The following is a 22306-nucleotide window of genomic DNA, read 5'->3' as shown; positions in this document are numbered from 1 at the left end:
CCCTCACATGAGAACAAGTCATGAGTTCTCACAAGTCATGAGAACATGGAAATTATGAAAGCAATAATATTTTTTAAGTCCTCATTCATCAGTTTCATCTGATCTCAGTAAAAGACTAATACATTTTGAAAATAATAACAGGGAAAAATAACCCAAATTACCTGATTATGTACATGTTATCAAGACAAACTGGAAGTTTAATTAAGATTATATTTTAGCAGAATAGTATGCCATCATTTAAAATTACACTGCACAAAATAACAGTAGGCTTTACACACTTTTAAGCATTTACATGGAGTGAATTATTTTTAAGGAGAAGAACAGGATGCACTTTCAGAAACAGAAATTCTCATGTCTTTCTTCAGACAGAGTACAAAAGCCTCTCTCCTTCACTCTGCAGTTTAACCTCCCTATGTCAAATCCAAATACAAGGATTCTTTCTCATGCAGATATTTAAGGCTCTGTTTATTCAGAAGATTTGGACACAGGTGCTTTGAATAACTAAGCTAGGAATCCCTTTTTTAACATTTAAAATAACTTCATGTGTGTGACAGATGATTCTCCACCACTGATGTTTTTATTCAATGTATGATTGGTTAACACTGCTCTGGCTTCCTCATCACATACAAGGCCAGGTAGACCAAATTTTTAGAAGAAATTTGCCTTGTTGAAATACGTATTTTAGGCAAGAAAACAGTAAGAGGGAGATAGCTTTGGTAAACAATATAGCAATATCCTTGTCAAGTCTCATGAGTATCAGAAATGGCTGAGAAAAGGTGAAAATGCAGGAAGATGTTACAGTTATAGGTTATTCCTTCCCCTAGTCTCACACTAGAGAGCTCCAGTTCCTCTGTATGGTACGAAATCTACACACTTGACTTTATAACAGCATAGAAAAACAAGACATCATAAATATTTCAAACAGACTTTTCAGAAATGAACAGAAATAACATTTGCTTTGTGATAGTTCAAATACACCCAACCACTTCCGGGCCTTGTTTCCCCACAATATCACCTGCCAGTGGTAAAAAGAACCTCTCTACAGACTGAGCATGTTACACCAGCTCTGCTCCCATTCCTGCTGTTTGAAGGCACCTGTAAATTCACCCAAGTTCCAGCTTCTTAGGAACAATCAAATTTCCCATTGCAACAACAATTTGCTTTAACATTCAAAGTACAAACTATTTCCTGTTTGCTGGAAGCTGTTTCAAAAAGCCATACTCTAGCTTACAGACACATTATCAGCCCTAGCTGATTTCCCAAGTGACTATTTCAACAAAGTTAAAAAAGGTTTATTTAATCAGCAGTCAGATTCCTGTGCATGGAGGTGAAGACAACATCTGTCTTAGTTGTCTGTGCCAACATATTTATATGGTTTTTTGTTGGGCCAGGAGCCTTTGAAGCCTGTAGTGTGGAGTGTGCCAGGTTTAGCTTAAGTTTAAAAATGTTGTTTGCTTTGAACCTACTAAGCTATGTCAAGATTTTTGTATCTTTGATAGACTACATACATATTCAGTGAGTGCTGAAACAAATTATGCAGTGCTATAGTTAGCATGCAAAAATATAGTGATGTTATTATTTTATAATAGCAGAAAGCACGTTACAGAATGTGTATGGGGACAGAAACGGTGCTTATGTTAAAAAAATTATATCCTGACCTACCAAGGTAGCTTTTCTAGGAAACTTCATTTAAAGATAAATAAACTTTTTTTTTTTAATAGGGAACTTAAAACCCATTATTTAACCTAAGTTACGAGAGAATTAAAAACCAGTTTGTTACCAAAAGAAATTGAAAAAAACTGTAATTTCTAGAATGGTGTTGTTAGATGCCACTGTGCCACTGAAGAATTATATGAAATATTGATTCTAGATACTTATATTTGAAAGTTGTCGCCAACCTTTATGTGACTTCCTCTTCTTTCCTGCAGCACATATGACAAATAGGAGAAAAATGAGAAGTACCTTTCTCCCCTCAAAAAACATTTAAACACATGCACCATTCTTTGACATTAAAGCTCTTATAGATAGCAGATAGACATCAATCAGCATCACATAATCGGAAACAAAATTTGCTTCAGAATTCTTTGTCATACTGTTGAATTTTTTGTAAACATGAAGATCCAACATGGAAAGAGTCCAAGGTAAAGCAACTTTAGGTAAGAACATCAAGAAAAATGTGAAGTATGAACAAAGCCTGATAAGGAGACAAGACAGATATGTATATTTTTATTAGAAAGAGGGCAGAAATCGGCTGGTCTCCCTTTTGGAAGTGGGAAAGTCAAGAAGAAAGCTGCATTATTCACTGCAAATGAAATCCTTGAAACCAGGACAGAAACTTAAACTGGGATATAGAGAAAACTTTTTATAAAACCCAGGCAATGATGACATGCTGGGAAAGAGTTATCTCTATCAATTGAAGATTTAAGAACAAATTAGACAAATATCTGCAGAGAATCTACATCAGTGCCAACTTTGGATTGTATTATCTCTTAATGACTCTCTGGCCTTACATTTTTAAGGATTCTGTTTGATATATATTTGATATTTAAAATTCTAAAATACTTCTAGTATTCTGAAAGACTCCTTAATACAAAAAATTCACAAAATAAACTGAGCTCCAAAAGGTTTCTTCTATCATCATCATCAGTTAATAGTGCCTAATGAGCCACTTACCTGTGATTTTTCCTGCAGCTGTGGAGCCTTTTAAAAAATCCTGATGCAATTACCTCTTTTAAAAAATCATGATGCAATTACCTCTACAGATAGAATACTACCAGACCAAAACCAAGACCCCTGTATTCTCATTGCCCTTAAAGCCACAATAAAAAAAACCCAACATGGTTATCTATCAAGCACAGCATCACCAACAAGAATATGACACTGCTTCACAAAATTTTCTTACCACTTAGAAAATTCAAAGAAATGGGGATGATATAGATAGTCTATGGTAACAACCTTCAATTATTAACAGCAGAAGATACACCTCAGAAAAATTACTTTGCACTGCTACGGAGAAATCTGGGGCACACGGTACCTCATCTAAACACTGAAATGCAGGACTTGCTGTTACGTCAGTGGGTTCCTCTTCCTGGCTAGGAGATGTTGGAGTGGGTTCCTCTTCCTGGCTAGGAGATGTTGGAGTGGGTCCCTCTTCCTGGCTAGGAGCTGTTGGAGTGGGTTCCTCTTCCTGGCTAGGAGATGTTGGAGTGGGTCCCTCTTCCTGGCTAGGAGATGTTGGAGTGGGTTCCTCTTCCTGGCTAGGAGCTGTTGGAGTGGGTCCCTCTTCCTGGCTAGGAGCTGTTGGAGTGGGTTCCTCTTCCTGGCTAGGAGCTGTTGGAGTGGGTCCCTCTTCCTGGCTAGGAGATGTTGGAGTGGGTCCCTCTTCCTGGCTAGGAGCTGTTGGAGTCAGCACATGGGGAGGTGACTCATTCTCAGCTGCCAGTTCTGTGTCAGTGGGCCCTTCTTCACCAGCCTGACTCATTATTTAAAGCTCTAGAAAGTAACAAAAATACCAATACAGTCCATTAGATCCAGGGATATATAGGATAGTGAAAGATAAATGTGAAAGTGTAAAAACCACTATATCAGCATGTCAGACCCACGTTCAAACCATGGAAGTCACAATGTGAGCAAATTAGGTAAGTCTACAGTTACAACTGCATGAAAGACTTCATGCAAGAGGCTGCACTATCACTCTATCACCCTCTTAAGTATTTGTAAAATATCCTGAAGAAAGCTCTTAGTCCAGTTAAGTAACACAGTCTTTTAATAAATGCACAGAGAGAGAAATTAAAGAAGGTTGGAACAAGCAGGTTTGTTGGAAACACAATTTTGCTATATTAATATTATAGAAAATCCCATATTCATATCTGTCATTTAGGAATAGAAATCTCTAAGATATTTTCATTAGAAAGAATTAGATCAAGGACATTCAATACTCACTTCTCAGCATGATGAGACTTAATGCCATAAAGTTCTATAATTTCACTTTGTGTTTACTATCTTGGTCCAGCACTTGAGAATTATATTCCCAAGCTTCAATCATCAGAACTCTTCGAAGCATGTGAAAATGCCAAGGTGGATGAGGGAAATGGGATTTGGAATACAAGGGGATACAATGTTCCTGGTGCTCAATAAGATAGCAGTGGCCATCAGGTTGGTCCTCATCATGACATCAAACAGGAATTAATGTTATGCATCTTCTGCCATTACAGCGTCTTAAGAGTTTTGTATATCCAAAGCATTTTAAAATATCTTTTGCATGAAAATGCATGAAAGGTAACAAAAACATTTCAGGAGAAAGATGTAAGAGACATGGGATGATCCAAGAGAGGGGAAGAGGGACTTATGAGAAATCTTGCCATGAGATATGAGGTAGGGGACGCATTGAACATTTGTAAAGCACAGTTCAAAGTGGAGATGAAGGAATTTAAGAATTCCTTCACAAGTTCACTGAAGTAGTTTGTAGATGACAGGAATGGACAAATCAATATCACAGTATTTTAGTGCAAAATTTTGGGAGAAAGACTGTCAGCTTTTGCAAATGTTCACCTGACACCAGAAGGTCTTTCTACATTAGCTATTATGCACAGGACATCATATTCTGCTATGGAACCACATCATTATAAAACCCATATCAGCTGTCAAAGATGCAGAATCCTCTTCAATTTAGGCAGTCTTGACATGATTCAGCCTTTCACATAACATATAGGAGACATTTCTCTTTTCAGAAGAGATCATCTTACTATAAATCAAGGAAAAGCAAAATAAAACTGTAATAAAATTAAGAAAAAATTTCGAGATTATTTCAATAATATATACCAGATCTTTCCAATGAAACAGACAGTGCAATTTGACCTTCCACAGCCAGAAAGCTGACAGTTAAGAAAAATACAATTTCTTTTTTATAATTGTGGTGGGAAAACGGATAGAAAATTTGTTGTGTTGTTTGTATTCACCTTTTGAAAAGTCACTTGTCTATAAAGGTAGTGAAAGTTAGTTAAACTGGCAAGTTTATTACTTTCTTTAGTACTGAACATTTTGACTTTTAAAGAGCTTTCAGTGTCTGTATTTGCTTATGGAAAAAAAAGCAATTCCATGATCCCTCCTGGAGGAGTCAAAACATTGTGAAATAACTGTAAACATCATAGAGGCCAAGAAATAAACCCTGAGTTACTGTACATAAACATGTATACACATTTATAAATAGCGAGTGATTTTTCATCTGTAAAGAACTGCTGAATATTTTAACTAATACACTCTCTATTTATGGCTACTGTTGCTTTATTTGTTCCTCTCAACATAGAATTCAGACAGAGGAAAAAGCACTGTGGCAGAAACTAATGGAACAACATCAAAATGTGAGAGTTTCATGAGTGTAGGCATATTTGTTGATACTTGTATGTGAAACATACAGTTGACATCAATCAAAAATATATCTTCTCCCAGTATGGTGGTACAAAAGAGTCCTCACCAAGACTCCAGTTTGCTGGGCAGGGAGAGAACCAAAAGCAAAAACAAAAAGATCTTCTGAATCTGAAATGTTCCTAGTTCTATGTTAAGACATGACTGTAGAAATCTGAGACAGACAAGAACCATTAGACAGCCTCAGCTACTGTGACAAGCCCTTGTCTCCATGTGGTTTTAAGAGAGGGCAGACATAAATAAAGCTTAAGTAGGTTTATGGGACATTAAAATAAGATTAGCATTCTCCCATTACCTACTACATTACTAAATATATAATTCAGCTTATATAAAATTGGATCTATAAACCTCAAAAAGGAAAGTGGAAAATTTGTATCCTTGTAGAATCTGGTAAATAAACTGTCTAATTGAAATAAGAATTAAAGTTGTCATTATTTCTGACTTCACAAAATAGCCCAATAAGTATGGATGTTTTCAAACTGTAGAACTGCAAATAATATCACAGCCTTGATCCAAGATACAGAATTGCAGAGATCAAGAATTACAAGGCTGTTTTGGAACCTGGGTCAAAAATCAGTCTGAGAATTATCTTGTGAAACAGCTTTAGGGCAGCAATAATAATAAAAGTCTGAACTCAGATTCCCCAAAGTAATTTCAGCATATTTACCTCTCTCTAGCAAACAGCAATGTTCATACAAACGCAGTGCAGAATCCAGGTAGGTGACATTTAGCTGCATTGGTTCTTTTCAGAGTGATAGGGCAAAAAGTAGTAAAATTTTATTCTGAGCATAAAGAGATGCAGGTCCCTGCATGAAGATGAATCAACTGTCTCTGCACACTTCCAGCCTACAACTGGGGAAGGACAGAAGTACCCACCAGTCATGGTGTGGTGATACTTCCCTGAACCCATCTCCTTTCTCCTTGAACTCATACAAAACTTTCAGTATTGGTAAAATACAGGAGAATGGAGATTCTCATTTTACCTCAAATGAATAACCAGTGCTTCTTGTTGCCTTCAAATCTGGCTGCTTGATGTCACCTAGTTTTTTTACTGGATGAGTCACTGGATAATCACATCTTTTCTATGCCACTAGGTTTACTCCTAATGCTGAATCATCATTTTACAACCCTTTTTCTAAGCTGATGCAGACTATCTACCTGCAGTCACTGGCACCAAAGCCCTTCTCTGCTTTCCACTGTCCTTATCATCCTTCTCCAAAACTTCTGCAGTTCTAACACATCCTCTTCAAGGAGAAGGGATAAGTCCTATGAGACCTACAGATAATATTAATAACAGGAGCACCATAGATTTATTTGATCACACAGTAATCCTCTTTCAATCCCATAAAATATTATTTTATGGTTTTTTCCTAATGTTAAAGTAGGAGGCTTTCTGCTTTAACTGGGTAGAGCCTGTGCTTCAGCATGAATGGATGTCGTTAAACAACAAAACCACACCAACATTAAACAATAATTGAATTTAAAACTACATTGTGTACAATAGGACATTATCATTTGCATGTGAATCAGAATGGATTGTTTGAGTAGGCTGTACAACCTCACCACTTTGGGACAATGAGAGCACACCATGTACCTAAACTGCTCACCAATTTCTGTCATAAGTTCTGCTGTTTTCCCATGTTTTCAAGTCTCTCTTATTTGGGGTAGAACCACCCTGAGCCACACACAGACTTTATCTGCTGGAGTTCTAATTAGATATGGCTAAGATAGAGAGAGTTTGAATGCTAAGATTTGCCACTTCCCATTTCACCTGGTTTTCATGAGGAACTTAATTTCCTGAGAAAATTTCTGGTAGTGTGACAAACAAACAAAAAAAATTCCTGAAATCCAAACCATTGTGTGCTTTGCAAGGCTAAAGTACAGAGGAGGAAACAAACAAAACATAATTTGCCTATCTACTGAACCCTAGACACATCTTGAGAACTGAGGTTTTAGGATACAGTTCAGAAATGCACCACTAAAGAAAATCAAAATACAAATAAAGGTGGCCCTATTTCCCTAAGAAATGATTATTCTGTGATAAACTCCAAATCAAAAAAGTCAGAAAAATGTATTCCTTCTACAGCCTTTCCTGTACATACTCCTTATTTATTTCCTCTTTCCTTGAAATCTCTCTCTCACCTTAGCCTAAAAGGGTAATGCTGATAATGCTTTGGCTTAAAATCTGTTTTATATCACTTTATAGAACTTCTGAGTTTTAGGGGTTTTTTGATCTTTTGTCTGAAATACTGAATATTCTTTGCCATAAAATTCCAATATCAGGTAAAGTGGAAAAAAAAGGATTGTAATTCACTAAGAAATCATGCAACTATCAAAAGTCGAGTTCTAATTAAATCTTCACTTATAAATCTGAGACCGCTTTCTTTTCCTGCAAATGTCATGCCAGAAAATGAAAGAGGAAAACAATTAAATAAATAAATGAATAAATATTCTTTCACTGTTGGAATCTGCTAAATGCTATACCAGCTGACTCAAACAAATGCATGAAAGTTAAACAGAATCAATATAGCAAAAATACAGATGACATAAGTAAAACATTAAACACACGAGGTTTCATGTGTATGGAGAAAGAACTTCTTCCTAGGAATTACTTTTTAGCAGTTTTGTTCAGTATTTTTAACCATGTGAGCATGCTTAGACTGTACCTAATGAGAAAATCCAACAGCAAAAATGAAATAAAAACATAACTGAGGCTGAATGGTTTATTGGAATGATTTCTTGAACTAAGTTAAGTTCTTAACTGATCAAAGCCTGACACTTAAAGGTGAATCAACACGGTTTACTGTGGATGGTGGGTACTGATAAACCTCTGCCTAAATGAGAAGCACCAAATACCAAGCTCCAGGAGGAGAAGGGGGCTGTGGGGAAGCAGCACTGTCGGTTTAGAGGAGGTGCGAGTGGAGGATCAGGAACAGCAGCGCTGACACAGGGAGCCCCTCCTCACCTGGGCAGGGTTCCCTCGGAACAGCCGGATCACAGTTACTTGCTGAGCTGGCTGTCATCTAGTGGAGTCACAGCACATTGCAACACATCTCTTAAACATCTGTAACTTTCCCCCTGACAAACAATCTGACATCCAAATTTGGTACTGGTCTCAAGGGTGAGAATTTTGTAGATTTTTTTTTTTTCCCCCAAAATCAACTGTTTTCTGAAGATTTAGGAAAAAAAATTTCCAGCCCCCATTATGTCCCCAGATATTTCTTGATACTTGTTTGACTTTCTAGAATTCAACTTTTGTATACTAGACTATCATAAAGCAGGCTGGCCCTTTTTGTGTTTAAAGCAATGATTTTTTGAGACTGAGTAATGTAAACCAATGAAATAATTTAACTTGAAGGGCCTCATTGGTGAATATGAATCTTCATTAAACTTTCCACAGTGAAAATTACCGATGGACCAAAAAACCAGGGCAATCTTCTTTCTTCTTGGCCACTGAGATTATTTCAGACTCATAAATAATCAAAGCCAGACAGTGACAGAAAGGGAAATAGAGCTAATGAGATGAAAAGTATTTGATGACTAAGTATCACGCTTGCATGGATATTTATGAAAAAGAAACACATGGAATGCAAAAGAGAGACAGTGCTTAAGTAACAGGCCCAGATTTCATTATTTCTTGTTCCATGTTGCAATCTTGCTAAGACAAAGCAGCTTTCTGGGCGTTTTCCTCTCTCATTATTGCAGTAAACGACAACTGTTACAAGAATCGCCCCTGACTGTACTTCATCTATTGCCCACATGCCCCACCTCATTTTTTAAAATTGTTATACGATGATAACGTGAGCTATGAAGTCCAGAAGAGTCTTTTAAACTGAATGAAGTGTTTCCCTGCTTGTTTGTAAACCCTGTAAGGACAAATGTCTCATGGCGTATTTATGCGGTCATGAAAATATTCATTTGCTTGGCTTCAGAACTACTAAAAAGCAGTACAACACATAACATATTGACCAAAACTTACTGACAGAGAGCAATTCTGGTGCTTTGTGCTATCCCTTCAAAAAACCAACAACAAATAACTGGCTTTCCACCACATCTGCCAAACTGCTTCTACAGGGGCTGACCGAGGACATTTCAATACACGCAGGTTGGCTGCAGGTTTTAGAGCAGTGAGGGACAGGCGGCCCCGGGTACCTCGTCTCCTCACGCGCGACTCAGCACCGCCCTGGCCCCGGACGGGGGGTGCACTCCCGCCCCTCAGGGGCTCCTCGGACAATGCTGCGGCGGCGCCGCTTGACTCGCTTCCCGCCTCGACGTCGGAGCCGCGGCTTTGCCTCTCTTGGCCCCGGCCCCGGTCCCCTCGAGTGTCCCCCGGCCCCGCCGAGCGTCCCCGTCGCTATGGCGACCCGCGCACCGCCTTCCGCCCGCCTCAGCCGCCCCCGCTTCTGATTGGCTCCCGCGTCCAACACCGCTGCCCAATAGCAGCAGATTCTCGGCAATGCCCCGCCCTCCCCGGTCTCCGATAGGCCCGTGGGCACGGCTGGAGTTCCTTCCGCGCGCTGCAGAACTACGGTTCCCAGGAGGCTCCGCGGCGGAGCCACCGCCTGTTTACCGGCCGTGCCGGTGCCGCTCCCGCTCCCCGCGTGCAGCCGCGCCACGTGACCGGCCGGGGGTGACTGCCGCCAGCCCGCCCGGAGCGGCCTCGTTCCGTCCGTCGGTCCGTCCGGCCCGGGCGCTGCCGCCCCGCCGGCCGCAATGAGGGCGCTGCTCCCGCGCTGGGCGGCCCTGGCTGTGCGAGCGGCGGGCGGGAGGTGCGCGCTGCCCGTGCCCCGCCGCGGTCGCAGCGGCCCCGGTCCGCCCCCGCCGCGGGAGTGGGCGCTGTCGGTGAGCCCGCGGGGGCGGCTGCGGGTGCGGCTGCCGTGCCAGGTGAGCATCCGCCCGCTGGACCCGCAGCGCTGCCCGGGCGCGGACCGGCTGCTGGTGTCGGTGAGCGGCGGCAGCCCCGGGCGGGAGCGGGGCCCGGTGCGGGTGGAGCACGACGAGGCGCTGGGGCAGGTGGCCATCGTGGCGGACGGCGTGGACAGCAAGGCCGCCGTGGACGTGCGAACGCCGGCCAAGTTCGGTGAGTGCGGGGGAGGCGCGGGGATCGGGGGATCCCGCAGGGCTGGGAGCCGGCTTTGGAAACGGCATCGCGCCCTCGCTGATTGAAACATCCCGTGTCGTTCCCTGCGTTCCTGGACTTCCTGGGTGCTGGGATACGTGGTTTGGTGCTGACCCTGCCCTGGCTGCTGCTGCTCCCTGTTCTCGGCTCCCAGAGCATCCTCAGCAAGGGCTGGGCACTCCCGCTCCCGGGGCTCTGCGGCAGGCAGAGCATCCTCCAGCTCCACTGGCGTTTGTTGTGCTCGGTGCTATCCATAGGGACACGGTACAGATGAAACGCCAAGAAGGGCTCCCTTGTCCAGTACAAAGGTTGCATTATCTGTTTGGGCATAGGGCTATAACCTGTGTAGGGTTTCTTGTAGGGAACAATCTGGGAGAGCAGCTGTAGAGGCTGAAACCAATAAACATCTCTACTGGACTCACAGAGAAGTTATGACAGTGGTTCTAAGTTTTAGGAAGTACAAACTCAAGAGATTTGTGTTCAGTCACTAATGTGTTTTTGGTTTTTTCCTATGGATTTATCAATTTCCTATACAGTGCAGGATGTTTCACCATGCTGAAAAAACTTTTTGATGTATGATGCACCTGGTCTCTTGTTTTACTTGAAGTTATTGAAGACTGCTTAATTATTTCATTTAATGCCCTGCTGCAGTTGTGATATGTGAAATGATCCCACCCTACTTACTCATCATACATGTGGCCTATAACTTTTGTAGAATATCATGTTATATACAGCAAAGATATTCTGCACCTTTCATCTTAATTTATTTTTTTCCTGCCCTGTGTCTTAGGGAAAATTCTACAATGTGCTTTCTTTTTTCTTCTTTTCTTTTAGAAAGACCTGAACTATATATAATTCAAAATGGAGAAATCCTATGGGTTTGACGTAACATCATTCTCACATTTTCCAGTCTTACTCATCCCTATAATTTACTTTTTTTTTTTTTTTTTTTTTAAACACTGCTTGTATCTGAAGGGGTGTTTCTTAAATATGTTTATCACAATTTAGGGTCTGTTTTGTTTCCTAGCAACTAATATATACACAAATATTTTGTAACTAAATACAGAATATTTGTGCATGTAATTTCTCCCTTCCTGCCCTCGGTGTGTTTTGCTCTGGCTGTACTGATTCCTACCATGACTCCAGCAGCCTACTGCCCTGTGTCTGGTCATAAACAGATGCTCAGGGAAGAATAAGAACAGAACAAATATAAATCATACTTCATCTAAGCATTCTCTTAGCTGTCAGCTGTTGTCATCATGGGATTTCAGAGCCTGATACAGCTCAACCCCTCAGTGGATTTCTCTGCTGAGTGCCCCTTTGCACATGGAAACAGTTTCAGGGTGAGAGTTCCCTGGTAAACTCTTGGCAGAGTCCACAATTTAATTTCCTGCTACTTTATCATTTGAGTATGTGGTATTCCAAGGTCCTCCTGCAATTTGTCAGCGAGTTTTTAACTAGTCTGAATAATGTGGTGTCATTGATAAAAGTTTTCAACCTTGCTATTTGTGCTGATTTCCAACTTCTTGCACTGTTGAAGGTGGTGCAGAACTTTCAGTTGACAGAGAATATGGAATTAAGCATATTGTTAAAGACATTTGAAAATCCAAGTTTGTTCTCTTAAACAGATCAGCTGTTACCTCTGTATTCATTGGCTCTGTCACTGAACTGTAGCAGGACTGTCTTCTCCAAGTCTTGCAGTCTTGACTCTTACCTGAGAATTTTTAGTTGTTATCTCACAGTTTTTCTAATTTTTTCCCTCTCCCTTGCTTGGCACACACAAAGATTACCTTGGCTTGTCTGTACCACGTTTACAGAGTCCATTCTGTAATTACTGATAATCAAGGAAACCCAGTGTCCCTTTTATTACCCTTCAATTCTCAGGTACCAGCTTTGTCTGATACTGTAGGCCTTTGCTATTTCAGTTTCTCCAGGATCTCTGAGTGCCTGTTACAAATCACTCCAGAGCTGGTGATTCTTGAGGTGCAGAATTCATTGTGCTAAGATGTTACAAATTTCAGCCTTCATAAAGGGATTCAATGTGGGGAACCTTCCTAAAAGTCTTGATAATGAGTCCTGATTGATGAAAAACAGTCATTTGCCTTTTGTCCTGTCTTTGAGATTCTTATTATTTTGAGGTTTTTTTTTTTTATCTTCTGAGTATTAGTTTGTGCGTGAATTTCTGCATTTATTTATTTTGAAAATAATTATCTACTAAATGTCATTGCATAAGCAAAAGATCTTACCCCTTGTAAAAACACATCTCAAACAAGAGAGGAACTGCTGTTGCTCTGCAAAGATTTTGGCCTTTCTCTGGCTTTCCTTGGATGCATGAGGAAGATGTTAACTGTTCTGCTTAGATGGTTTTGCCTGAGCTCTGTCAATCACTTAGAGGTCGATGTGAATCTCTTTTTGGTGTTGTTTTCTTCACTTTGGAAGTAAAGGCATTTCATAACAGCTTTCGCAATTTAGGCTGGAGCTTATCCAGGAAGCTGCAAGTTATCTAAAACTCCTTAGAGCCTGAATGAAGAGCATCTGTGGAAGATGCAGAGCTTAAATATCCATTTTAAACCAAAGGCAACCTCTAGGAGCATAGTAGGGCAAGTACCAAAAGATCCTGTTTGTCTTAGTGTCTAGTTGTGAGCTCTGTATAGGATTTTAGTATCATATGTGATCTGATAATTCCTCTCTGATACATTTAACCCTCATCAATAGAAAGTGTCAAGGAATTTGTTTAATCAAGCTTATTTATTTTTGCATATGTTGATTAAACCTGAAACCACCTCTTTGATTTCTGGTTACTGTACACTGACTGTGTGAGTATGCAGAAGTAAACTGAACCGAGGGCTTGCATAACCATAATTTGAGATAATTCTAGTAGTCTAGTGCTGCTGAGTCATCTGAAAATAAATAATTCTCCAGTCTATTTCAAGTGTTATAGCTTAAGGCAGCTTAATAACTGAGGTGCTTGAGTGCCCTGCCTACATTCTGATACTAAAGTATTTCAGATACAAGTCTTTTTTTCTACTACAAGTCTTTTACACCATGAAGATCTTCATGCATTCTTTGTGGTTTATGTGGCTAAAGTTGGCTTCAGCCCTTGTCTTTGCTAGGGAGTAATCAAACTGGCTATTTTTGGAGTTTTGGCACTGAAACAGGTTGTATCTTGTTCTTCCTTGTTAAAATTTCATTGGCAATGTTTTCCAGCTTCCAATCTGCTTCTTTATGGAGTTGTTTATCCTTGGTTCAGGAACTCAGAGGGAAGGAGACAGAGGGGCTCAATTCCTTGTCCACTAATTTTTGTTATATCAAGGCTAGCAAAGTAGTGTGACTGCAGAGGATCAAGGCACAAAGTGTATTTCCAGAAGTCTCTGGTGTTTCTTAATGACATATTTATGAATTTCTAGACTTCTGGGTCCTCTTTTAGCACCCATCTTTGGTGGTAGGATTATACTACTAAACCACCTTTCAAATGATGGCAATAATAAGCTCTACAGGATCAGAAGTTTTTTTTTATTAACTTGTAAAAGTTGTAGTGAGTTTGTATCGTGACTAATCTGAGCACTCTCAAGCCTTTTCCTCATCCCTTTTGACAGAAGCAGTGAGAGCAAGAGAGTTTCAAATTGATTGAATTCAAAAATTTGTACAAGCAAACTGGCTTTTGGGACTCTCTTCTCAGAAAGCAAAATAGCAAAAGTCTTGGTTGTAAACCTGCCCAAGCACTGTGTAGCTGTCCAGGGGATGAATTGAGCAGTCTGGGCAAGACAGCTTGTTCAAAATCAACATTACTTTCCAGTCTACCTCTTGTAGCCTTTTTTCTTAAGGAATTGTTACCTTTGAACACCCTGCATCCTTCACTAAATTATCCTCTTGGCTTACTGCAGCCTTAAGGTAGCACTCTTGCTGCAAAGATGTGTTTTAGCTCTGGCTCTTGGATTGTTTTAGTCTGGCAGGTGACAGAACTTTCATTTGTTGTTAATTGCAGTTCTCAGAACCTCATCTTCATGGTCTGCAAGCTTACTGTTGTCCTGGTTCCAGGAAGCTGTCCTGGGCAGCAGGGTGCCAGTATTGACCTGCAGGCTCTGCTGGGTCACAGGTCTGACTTGGGAATCTCCTATTAATATGCACATGTTGATTATTCTTTTCATTTTTTGATAACCTTAGCAGGCAGTGGCAGTGAAGAAAAGACTTTGACATTTGCTTTAAGTGAAGGTTTCTTTACCAAATAATCTCCTTTCCTTTAGGGAGTAATGGGGCTCATTGTCTCTTAGTCCTTCAGTTGTGTCTTGCAGCAAACGCTTCTGATTGTTCTTCAACTTTTCTTTTTCTTCTTTTTGCCTTTTATCCTTAGAAGAACAAGGTCACTTTTTCCTCTCCTGCCTTTACTTTTTGCCAGTCACTGTGGTGGTCATTTATACAAGTGATTAATAGAAATGATTATTGATATAGACAGAACTCCCAGACTGTACATTCTCAAACTTTTTCCCATTCCTTAACCTCAAGGGTGAGAGAAATAGCAGAAAAATGCTTTAGCTGCCCCTGCATCTTATTTACAAGACCTAGTGATTTTTCTTTGTGGGAGTCTATGAAAAGTAGCAAGGGGAGGTGGCTCAGACTAGAGGCAAACATTCTTCTTCATGCCGGGGGAATGTCAGGCTTTCCAGAAGGCTGGGAGAATGACCCACACCCAGTTCTGTGCTGGATTTTGGGTTGTGCTGCTGGCTAGTGGAGCAGCAAGGCTGTGTATTTGTGCTGGTGAACCTTATTAATCTATATGTGGCCTCAGACACATGCCAACCTTCTACCCCAAAATGTGTGTTAGACCCAAGTGTCTGAGTAGAATTTCTAATGAAATTGGTGGCTAGGGTAGATAGGAGATGGAGTTAAAAAAGAAAAAGGGTAAGACTTCACTAAAAGTTCACATCCTGCTGATTCCTTGCCACAGGTGACAGTCATTCTTCTGATTCTTAATGTTCTCTCTTGGAGCTGGATTGCTCCAACACTGGTTTCCTAAACTTGCAGTGTCCTCTGTGGATAATCACTGCTCATGCCATTCTAGTGTGCGGCCGGACACAGCAAGCAGCTTCTTCAGTAACAAAGAAACTGCTCTTTTTCCTTACTACACGTGGTTACTGTGTAACATGATCAAATACTATGTTAAAGACATCTGACTTTTTTCATTCTGTTGCTAATAAAACTCTTTTAATTCTAGATTTGGATATCAAAACGTCAGGGACTGGCTGCGTGAAGATTCAGAAAATAGAGTGTGATAACTGCAAAATAGAAACAGAGAAGGGGACTAGTGTCTTGCAGTCAATAAAGGTACAAAGAACCCTCCCCCACTGTTTGAAAAGGGATTGTGTGGTGGGATATTGTGTAAAAACTTAAATACCAGTTCTGGACATGAGAAATACTCTGGTATTTTTCCTTGGAAGACTCATATTGCTCTGTGTATAGCACCTCACCTTTAGCTATTGCTTACAATTGCAGCACAAAGTCAGTAACAGTAAATAATGTGTAGTCAGAAGTCCATGTGTTTGTGATAGCCAAAGCCAGCAGAAACAGTGACAGCAGTGAGCCTTCCTGTCTTCCCTGCCCCTCAAAGAAAAAAAAAAAAATAGATTTCCTGTCTAGCAAGTTAATAGCTATGCCTGCTCAATCAAGACTTTGCAGCATGCTGCTGACTTTTTTTCTTTTTTTTAAATAATTGGTATATCAGAGCTTTTGACAATCCCTTAAAGTTAATTTTCAATCAGAAGTTACACGTTACATGTCCAAAATACCTGACTGAAGTATATCTCATATATACTGTATGTATCATAGGCATGACCTTGTTTCTTCAGTCTTAATGATTCAAGTTTGCTGACATAAGCTGTTGTAAAATTATTCTCAATTTATCTGACTTAGGTGGTATTTGGAATCAAATTCACTGGATTGTTTGGGATTGCACCTGCAGAAATTTGTATAAATTTAAAAGAAGGGCCACATTTTTTGAGACAGAGAAAAATGCTGAAAAAATTTTCCTATTGTGGTAAGAGATGATTTTATAAGACATAGGGAAAATTGAACTTAAGGGAGGGTTGTAATACACAATAGAGCTAGGTTTGCTTTACATCTAGGGAATTATAGACAGTTTGAACCTTCCAGATTCTGTGTAACTAAGCATTTTACTTTTACAAAAAGTACCTCAATCTAACAGAATTTAGTAGTACTATGTGATGCCCATCTCCAACTTTTAATTTAAAATAATTCTGTTATGTAATAAGAACAACAGTGCATGAGAAGCTGCATAATATGAGAAAAGAAAGTGGTTTTGGCCAGCAATAATGATAGTAAACATAGCATGCCATCACATCAAGAATTTTTTGTGGTGTCATGGAAAAAGATGGTTTTGAGGAAAGACCACTAACTTATCTTCTGGAAATCTTGTTTCAAATAGAATCCAAAACGTGAAATATCTTCAATTTTTAAAATTAAGAGCTGGGTTTTAATCTAATTTTGTTTTTAAGTACTATAGTTCTAGTAAGATGACTGAACTTACTTTTTCTAATAAAGCTTCAGAAATTATATTCTTTATTAGCAGAGAAGCAGAAATATTTGGGAGAAACTTCATGGTTTTTCCAAAACTACAAAAATCTTATGGACCAAATGCTATAGTGAGGCATAAGAGATGATTCCCTTGGGAAATTTACTTTACTGAGCAAACTGAAGTGATAGTGCCCTCCTCTGGATGGATTAAAGCTGTTTTAATATTGATTTCCTGTTATTAACAAACCTCATTAATTAACAAAGCAGACCCTCTCTTTACAGGAGAGAGCAAGTGACTTTAAGTGAATAAAATTGGTCATGTAGGGATTATTCAAGAGCACCAGCAAACAGCCTCACAACTGCTAATTTTCTTAACTTGCAAGAGGTTTTTTATATCAATTGTAATTTTAAAAATACGCATGTTCTTTTTAATACTATCTATATTGTCTTTACAAAATACTTAAGAGATTTGGCATCTACATGGCTTAATCATACATAGTAGCAATTGAATGGAAAGGGGGAGTCTTTGTGAGGCTTATTAATGGATTTTGTCTGGCAGTTTTGGTGTGGTAAACATTACCCAGCCAGTGAGATTTGTTGAGAGTGGTTTGATTTACTTTTTTTTTCTTTTTTTTTTTTTTTTGAATGGGTGATGGTTGTTTTTTAATTTGCTGAAGTCCAGTTCACTTTACCCCTTCCAAGTCTCTAGGTCAACTGATAGCAAGAGTAATTCCAAAATAAAGTTATGGCATTTAGGTCTTCTTCAGAGTATGAATTATTCACAAATTCTTTATTGAGAAAGCAGTGCTGATTCTTTTTAATTTTTTGCCATGCTTCTTATTATGACAGTGCCACCAGAGAGACCCTTTAATCATGTTTCTATGTTCCTCAATTACTCCTGACTCATTGACTGGTGATAACAAGAATTTCCAGGCATCTCATTCACACTGGTGGAAGACCTGCCATGCATCCTCACCACACACAGTCTGAGCCTGATTCCTCCTGCACCAGTGCCCTTCTCTTTTCCTGAACAAATTTTTCTGGTTTTCCTCTGACATCTGTTAAGGACTTGACAGCCTTTTGCATCTTCCTTATTCAAACCTTTCTCACTTGCTCAGAGAAGCCCTATGAAAAATTAGTGCTTTTTTTCTTTCAGCTGGTGGAATATTTCCTCTTAGTGGAAAAGCTACTTGATCATTGTGACTTTCTTCTCTCAGCAAATCCTTCTGTCTGTTAGGTGTCTCTAGAGATAGCTACCTCTGAAAGCCTGATTGGTTTTGGTTTGTTTTTTTTTTTTTTTTTTTTTTTTTTTTTTTTTTTTTTTTTTTTGAGAAGATATTCTAATAATTTGGTATGGGGAGAATTAGTGTACATGTGTATGTTGTGGTTTTATTTTACTGAACTCTCAGTGGCCACACTGGTGAGTCCTTGCTATATTCTACTTTGTCCAATCTTGCAAGTTCCCATATTGTCCTCAAGGAGAGGAGATTTGGATGATTTGCTCTTTAACTACTATTCTGATTACAAGCATGGTGTAACTGCCTCAAAGGAACGGTGATGCCACATTGAAACATTTAATTCATTATGTTTCTGTATAAGGAGAAGACATTCTATTTATATAAATCTGATTTTAACGTATTTTTTTACCTGTTACAGATGTTTGCATTTTATTCTCAAGACCTGGTGGGATTTTTTTTTTTGCTTTTAGAGATTGGTTTATGTGTACTTCTGTACTTTTTTTTCTCTTGTTGGTTGTATGCACCAACAGCTGAAAGGTATAATGGCTGTAGAGCAGTTTTTACTTGAAAACTGGTTTATTTGTGAAAGAACTTGAGCTTTGCCTTATGCAAAACAATTTTAATTAGAATTTGTGTGCAGTGAAACACTGTAGAATCTGGTCCAGCTTGCAGGACTAAGGCTTCCAGTGGTTAATGTGGTACAACTTGAAAAACAAGATAACCACAACTAGAGAACAAGTTATCCTAACTGTATGGTTTTTATATTTTTTTCAGAGCCATAAAATTGATATTCGGACAAATGGTGGCAAGGTAATTGGTCTTGGAACACTTTATGGAAATACAGATATTTGTGCAACAGAAAAGGGGGTAAGTAGGAGGCAAAACTTTCTCTTCAATGGCTTATTCTCATTTGTTTTAAAAGGACTAAATTCAAAGAATGTGCTAAAGAATATGTAAATAACCCTCATTGGTTTTTTGTAATTTCACTGTTTCTTAGGTTTGGCTGTTAAATTTGATTATCCTATGCTTGACTTGGATTGCTAAACAGGTTCCAGGAAAGCAGGAATAAGTATGTGATCATTCCATCAGTACAGAGGTTGTTCTGCTGATACAACCCATCAACTTTAATTATACAGACCCCTCACAACATTCTTAAACTCTCTCCTTGGCTAATATATAGGCACTTGGATTCTGAGAAAGCTCAGGAGTTTAATTTAGTGTCTCTTGGATAGTGGCTTAATATTTGTAAATGCTATACACTTCTAATATTGCATAGTTGTAAGAATGGAAGAGTAGAAGGTTTTGCAGACTTCTTTGCAGCTGACAAAATATAATCACATGTAATCTTGCTATGAGATGCACTATGAAGAATCACAAACAGGAGAACTGTTTTATTGAGAACTTTTTTTTTTTTTCAGTAGATGGCAGTATGAGACTGACCACAAACTTACTCTGGTTTTGTTGCTTGACATAAGTAGTCAATTCTCCTTTATTTAAAGTAATATAGAGCTAAACTCCCTACAGTTCTCAAACCCAGTCTTGTTTTTAGGTATTTTAATATCCTGGTTGCATTAGGATTCATTAGATGTGAAGCATTGGTGTCTGAACATGTGGAGCCAAGCCAAGTCTGGAGCAGCTTGGATGTGTGCTCTGTCAGAATCCATAGGCACCTTTAAACCACCAGCACTGGAAGAGCCAGAGAGTGGCTTACCAAGGATTGATTTGAGACCACACTCAAAGTTCCAGGCATCCAAAGTCACATCTGTGCTGAGTGGCACTGTTTGCACCTTGTAGGCTGGTTCCCAGATCAGTTCACTGACCTGGAGTCAGCTGTGAGCTGTTCCTTATGTCCTGCTGTAAACTAAATAGCCTGCCATTGGATTTTCCAGAAACTGTCAGCATTACTTTATCTGTGCTTCTTTGTAAGTGAGTGTGAGATTGCCTTTTATGTAATAAATGTAATAATTGTACGTGTATGGGATTATATAATTCAGAAAATTGTTTTACTTTGAGCTTTTAAATGCCTCTTAGCATTTTTTAAAAATTTTCTGAAGTTGAAGTTGAAGTGCTTCTTTGTGATCATAAGTATTTCTATATAGTGTGTAATATTACAAGAAGTCAATCTTAGAGTTGTAAAGCTGTAGTAACTTGAATGAAGTGGGTCATTTTAGCATGAATTCACAGCTACAGAACAATATTTTGGTTTGTTATTGAACTTCCCACTAACAAACTTTGTAGTGTAGTTAGGAAGGACAGATTTCTCAGTTGGTCACTTCTGTTAATAATCAGTCTTATGTCTCCTCTGTGTGTTTGTGAGATGTTTCTTCCATCAGTTGCAGTCATCATTATGTAATTATGGCTCTGTCAGCCTTTCCAGCCCTCTCCTGGAGGTGGGGAGGGAGAGGATGTGGTAAGAGGCACTAAGCACTTGAGAAATGAAGAATATTTAAGGGGGGGAGTGGGAGAAGACACTAGTAAAATGGTTGAACAATGATAGCACAGAAAGAAAGGCCAAGAGCAGGAATATGTGAGGAGGAGGAGCTGTATTTGTCATAATTTAAACATAGCAGGATGCTTGTTTTTATCTTGGAAGTGTGTTCAGGTGTAAAGCCTTCTCATCTGCCTTATGCTGATGGAACCAGTGGAACTTGAACATGTGGTCAGTTTCAGTAACTGTAACCCCCAGGGCTCTGTGCCCAAGGGAAGGAATTTCTTCCAGAAAATCTGGTGGTTCAATGGACAAAAGAAATGAAATTTGTTTGGCTGGGGAGTTATTAGCTGATCTGTGCCATGGGGACTTTCCTCTAACACTTGCTTAGTAAAGCCAGACATCTATGTTCTGCCAAAAATCCACAAGAGTTGAAGAATTTGGGATTGAAAACATTTATTTTCATTGAAAAGCAATTCTATTTTTCCATTCTTTTCCCATCTAAAATACTTTTTTATTCTTGTAACTTGAGCAGACTGACTTCCATGCTCCTACCCTAATTTGGGTTGTTCTGAAACAAACATTCTTTGTCTTGATAGCTTTTGTTTTATTGTTTATAGTAACTCCTTTTGATCTGGAGCTGAGACAACTCCTTTTATTGCTGTGCAATTTTAAGAAAGGTAGTTGAGGCTGGTAAATGAGTTGGTATGTGAGATTGTTTACAATAAAGCACTTAATTTTTAAATGAAATAATATATTGAAATAGAGTTAAAACTTGCATTCTATAGTAAGAGAGGTACCTTTTTTTAAATTCCCTTTGCCTAGTTAGGAGTGCCACGAGTTTGAATCCAAATTATGCAAATACTTTTTTTTTTTTATTCCTGCTCTTTAAAGGTGCTTTTCATTATGCTGATATCAGTCAGTGATGGCCCTGCTCAAATGGAAAATGTTGTTTGCAAGTCACTTAACTCTTAGAGCAGGTCAGATCATAGAGCCTAAAATGAGAGTGGCTTTCCCTTTACTTGTTGCTGTGACCTGTGTCACAGGTTTGGACTTTGCCATGCAGGGTGAGGGAGTGGGGGAATATTTTGTGGAAGCATTCCTGGCACAGATGCAATGTAAATTAATGTGTAAGATCTCTGGTTATTAGGGTTCTGCTGCAAGCAGTAGAAGATGAAAAACTGAATTGCTCTGTTTCAGTAGTGACAAGTTGTGCCTTTTATTACTGGATTTTGTTTATATCTGTAGCATAGTTCTAAGCAGCAACATCTACAGTGATTGTAGACATTGACTGTCACATATTTCTAATTCTATCATAGATTAGGCATAGCATTTTAATTTTTTTAAAGTTTAATGTATCTTGCTAAAGTATTGGAGATCTAATCTGTATTGTAACATCATGGGAAAAGTCTCAAGCCAGTAGTCCATTCTGTAATCTTATAATTTAGTAGTTCAGTATGAATGAATGAGTAAGGCCAAAATGTAATTTGGCTGTCATATAGTCAATACTAACTCAGCCTCTTCAGCTCAGTTTTTGGGATACAGTGTAGCACTGAGTTTGTGCAGCAC

At 39.2% G+C, this 22306-nt stretch overlaps 2 protein-coding genes across 7 annotated transcripts in view; one reads left to right on the top strand and one right to left on the bottom strand.

Annotated features, from left to right (window-relative positions):
* The window catches only part of CCDC146 (coiled-coil domain containing 146), a 69175-nt gene extending 59458 nt beyond the window's left edge, over positions 1-9717 (bottom strand). For 4 of the 5 annotated variants that reach the window (XR_013773914.1, XM_079303128.1, XM_079303130.1 and 1 more), the window contains exons 1-2: positions 9577-9717; positions 3035-3492 (exon numbers count right to left, since the gene is read on the bottom strand). Coding sequence is in view for 4 of the 5 variants with exons in the window: in XM_079303128.1 (XP_079159254.1) it covers positions 3035-3481 (447 nt within the window). In the remaining variant the exon portion in view is untranslated. Of the gene's footprint in view, positions 1-3034; positions 3493-9403 lie in introns of all 5 variants that reach the window. The other variant, XM_079303129.1, reaches the window with a different exon arrangement.
* Positions 9718-9990: 273 nt separating this feature from the next.
* FAM185A (family with sequence similarity 185 member A) overlaps positions 9991-22306 on the top strand; it is a 34857-nt gene continuing 22541 nt past the window's right edge. The window contains exons 1-3 of one of the 2 annotated variants that reach the window (XM_079303183.1): positions 9991-10504; positions 15756-15865; positions 19084-19176. In XM_079303183.1, the coding sequence (XP_079159309.1) occupies positions 10138-10504; positions 15756-15865; positions 19084-19176 (570 nt within the window). In that variant the 5' untranslated portion in view covers positions 9991-10137. The remainder of the gene's footprint in view (positions 10505-15755; positions 15866-19083; positions 19177-22306) is intronic. The other variant, XM_079303182.1, reaches the window with a different exon arrangement.

This window comes from Erithacus rubecula (genome assembly GCF_903797595.1).
Source record: "Erithacus rubecula genome assembly, chromosome: 4".
In the NCBI taxonomy this organism is placed as follows: domain Eukaryota; kingdom Metazoa; phylum Chordata; class Aves; order Passeriformes; family Muscicapidae; genus Erithacus; species Erithacus rubecula.
The sequence above is the reverse complement of the archived record's forward strand: the minus strand, read 5'-3'. Positions and strand labels throughout refer to the sequence as shown.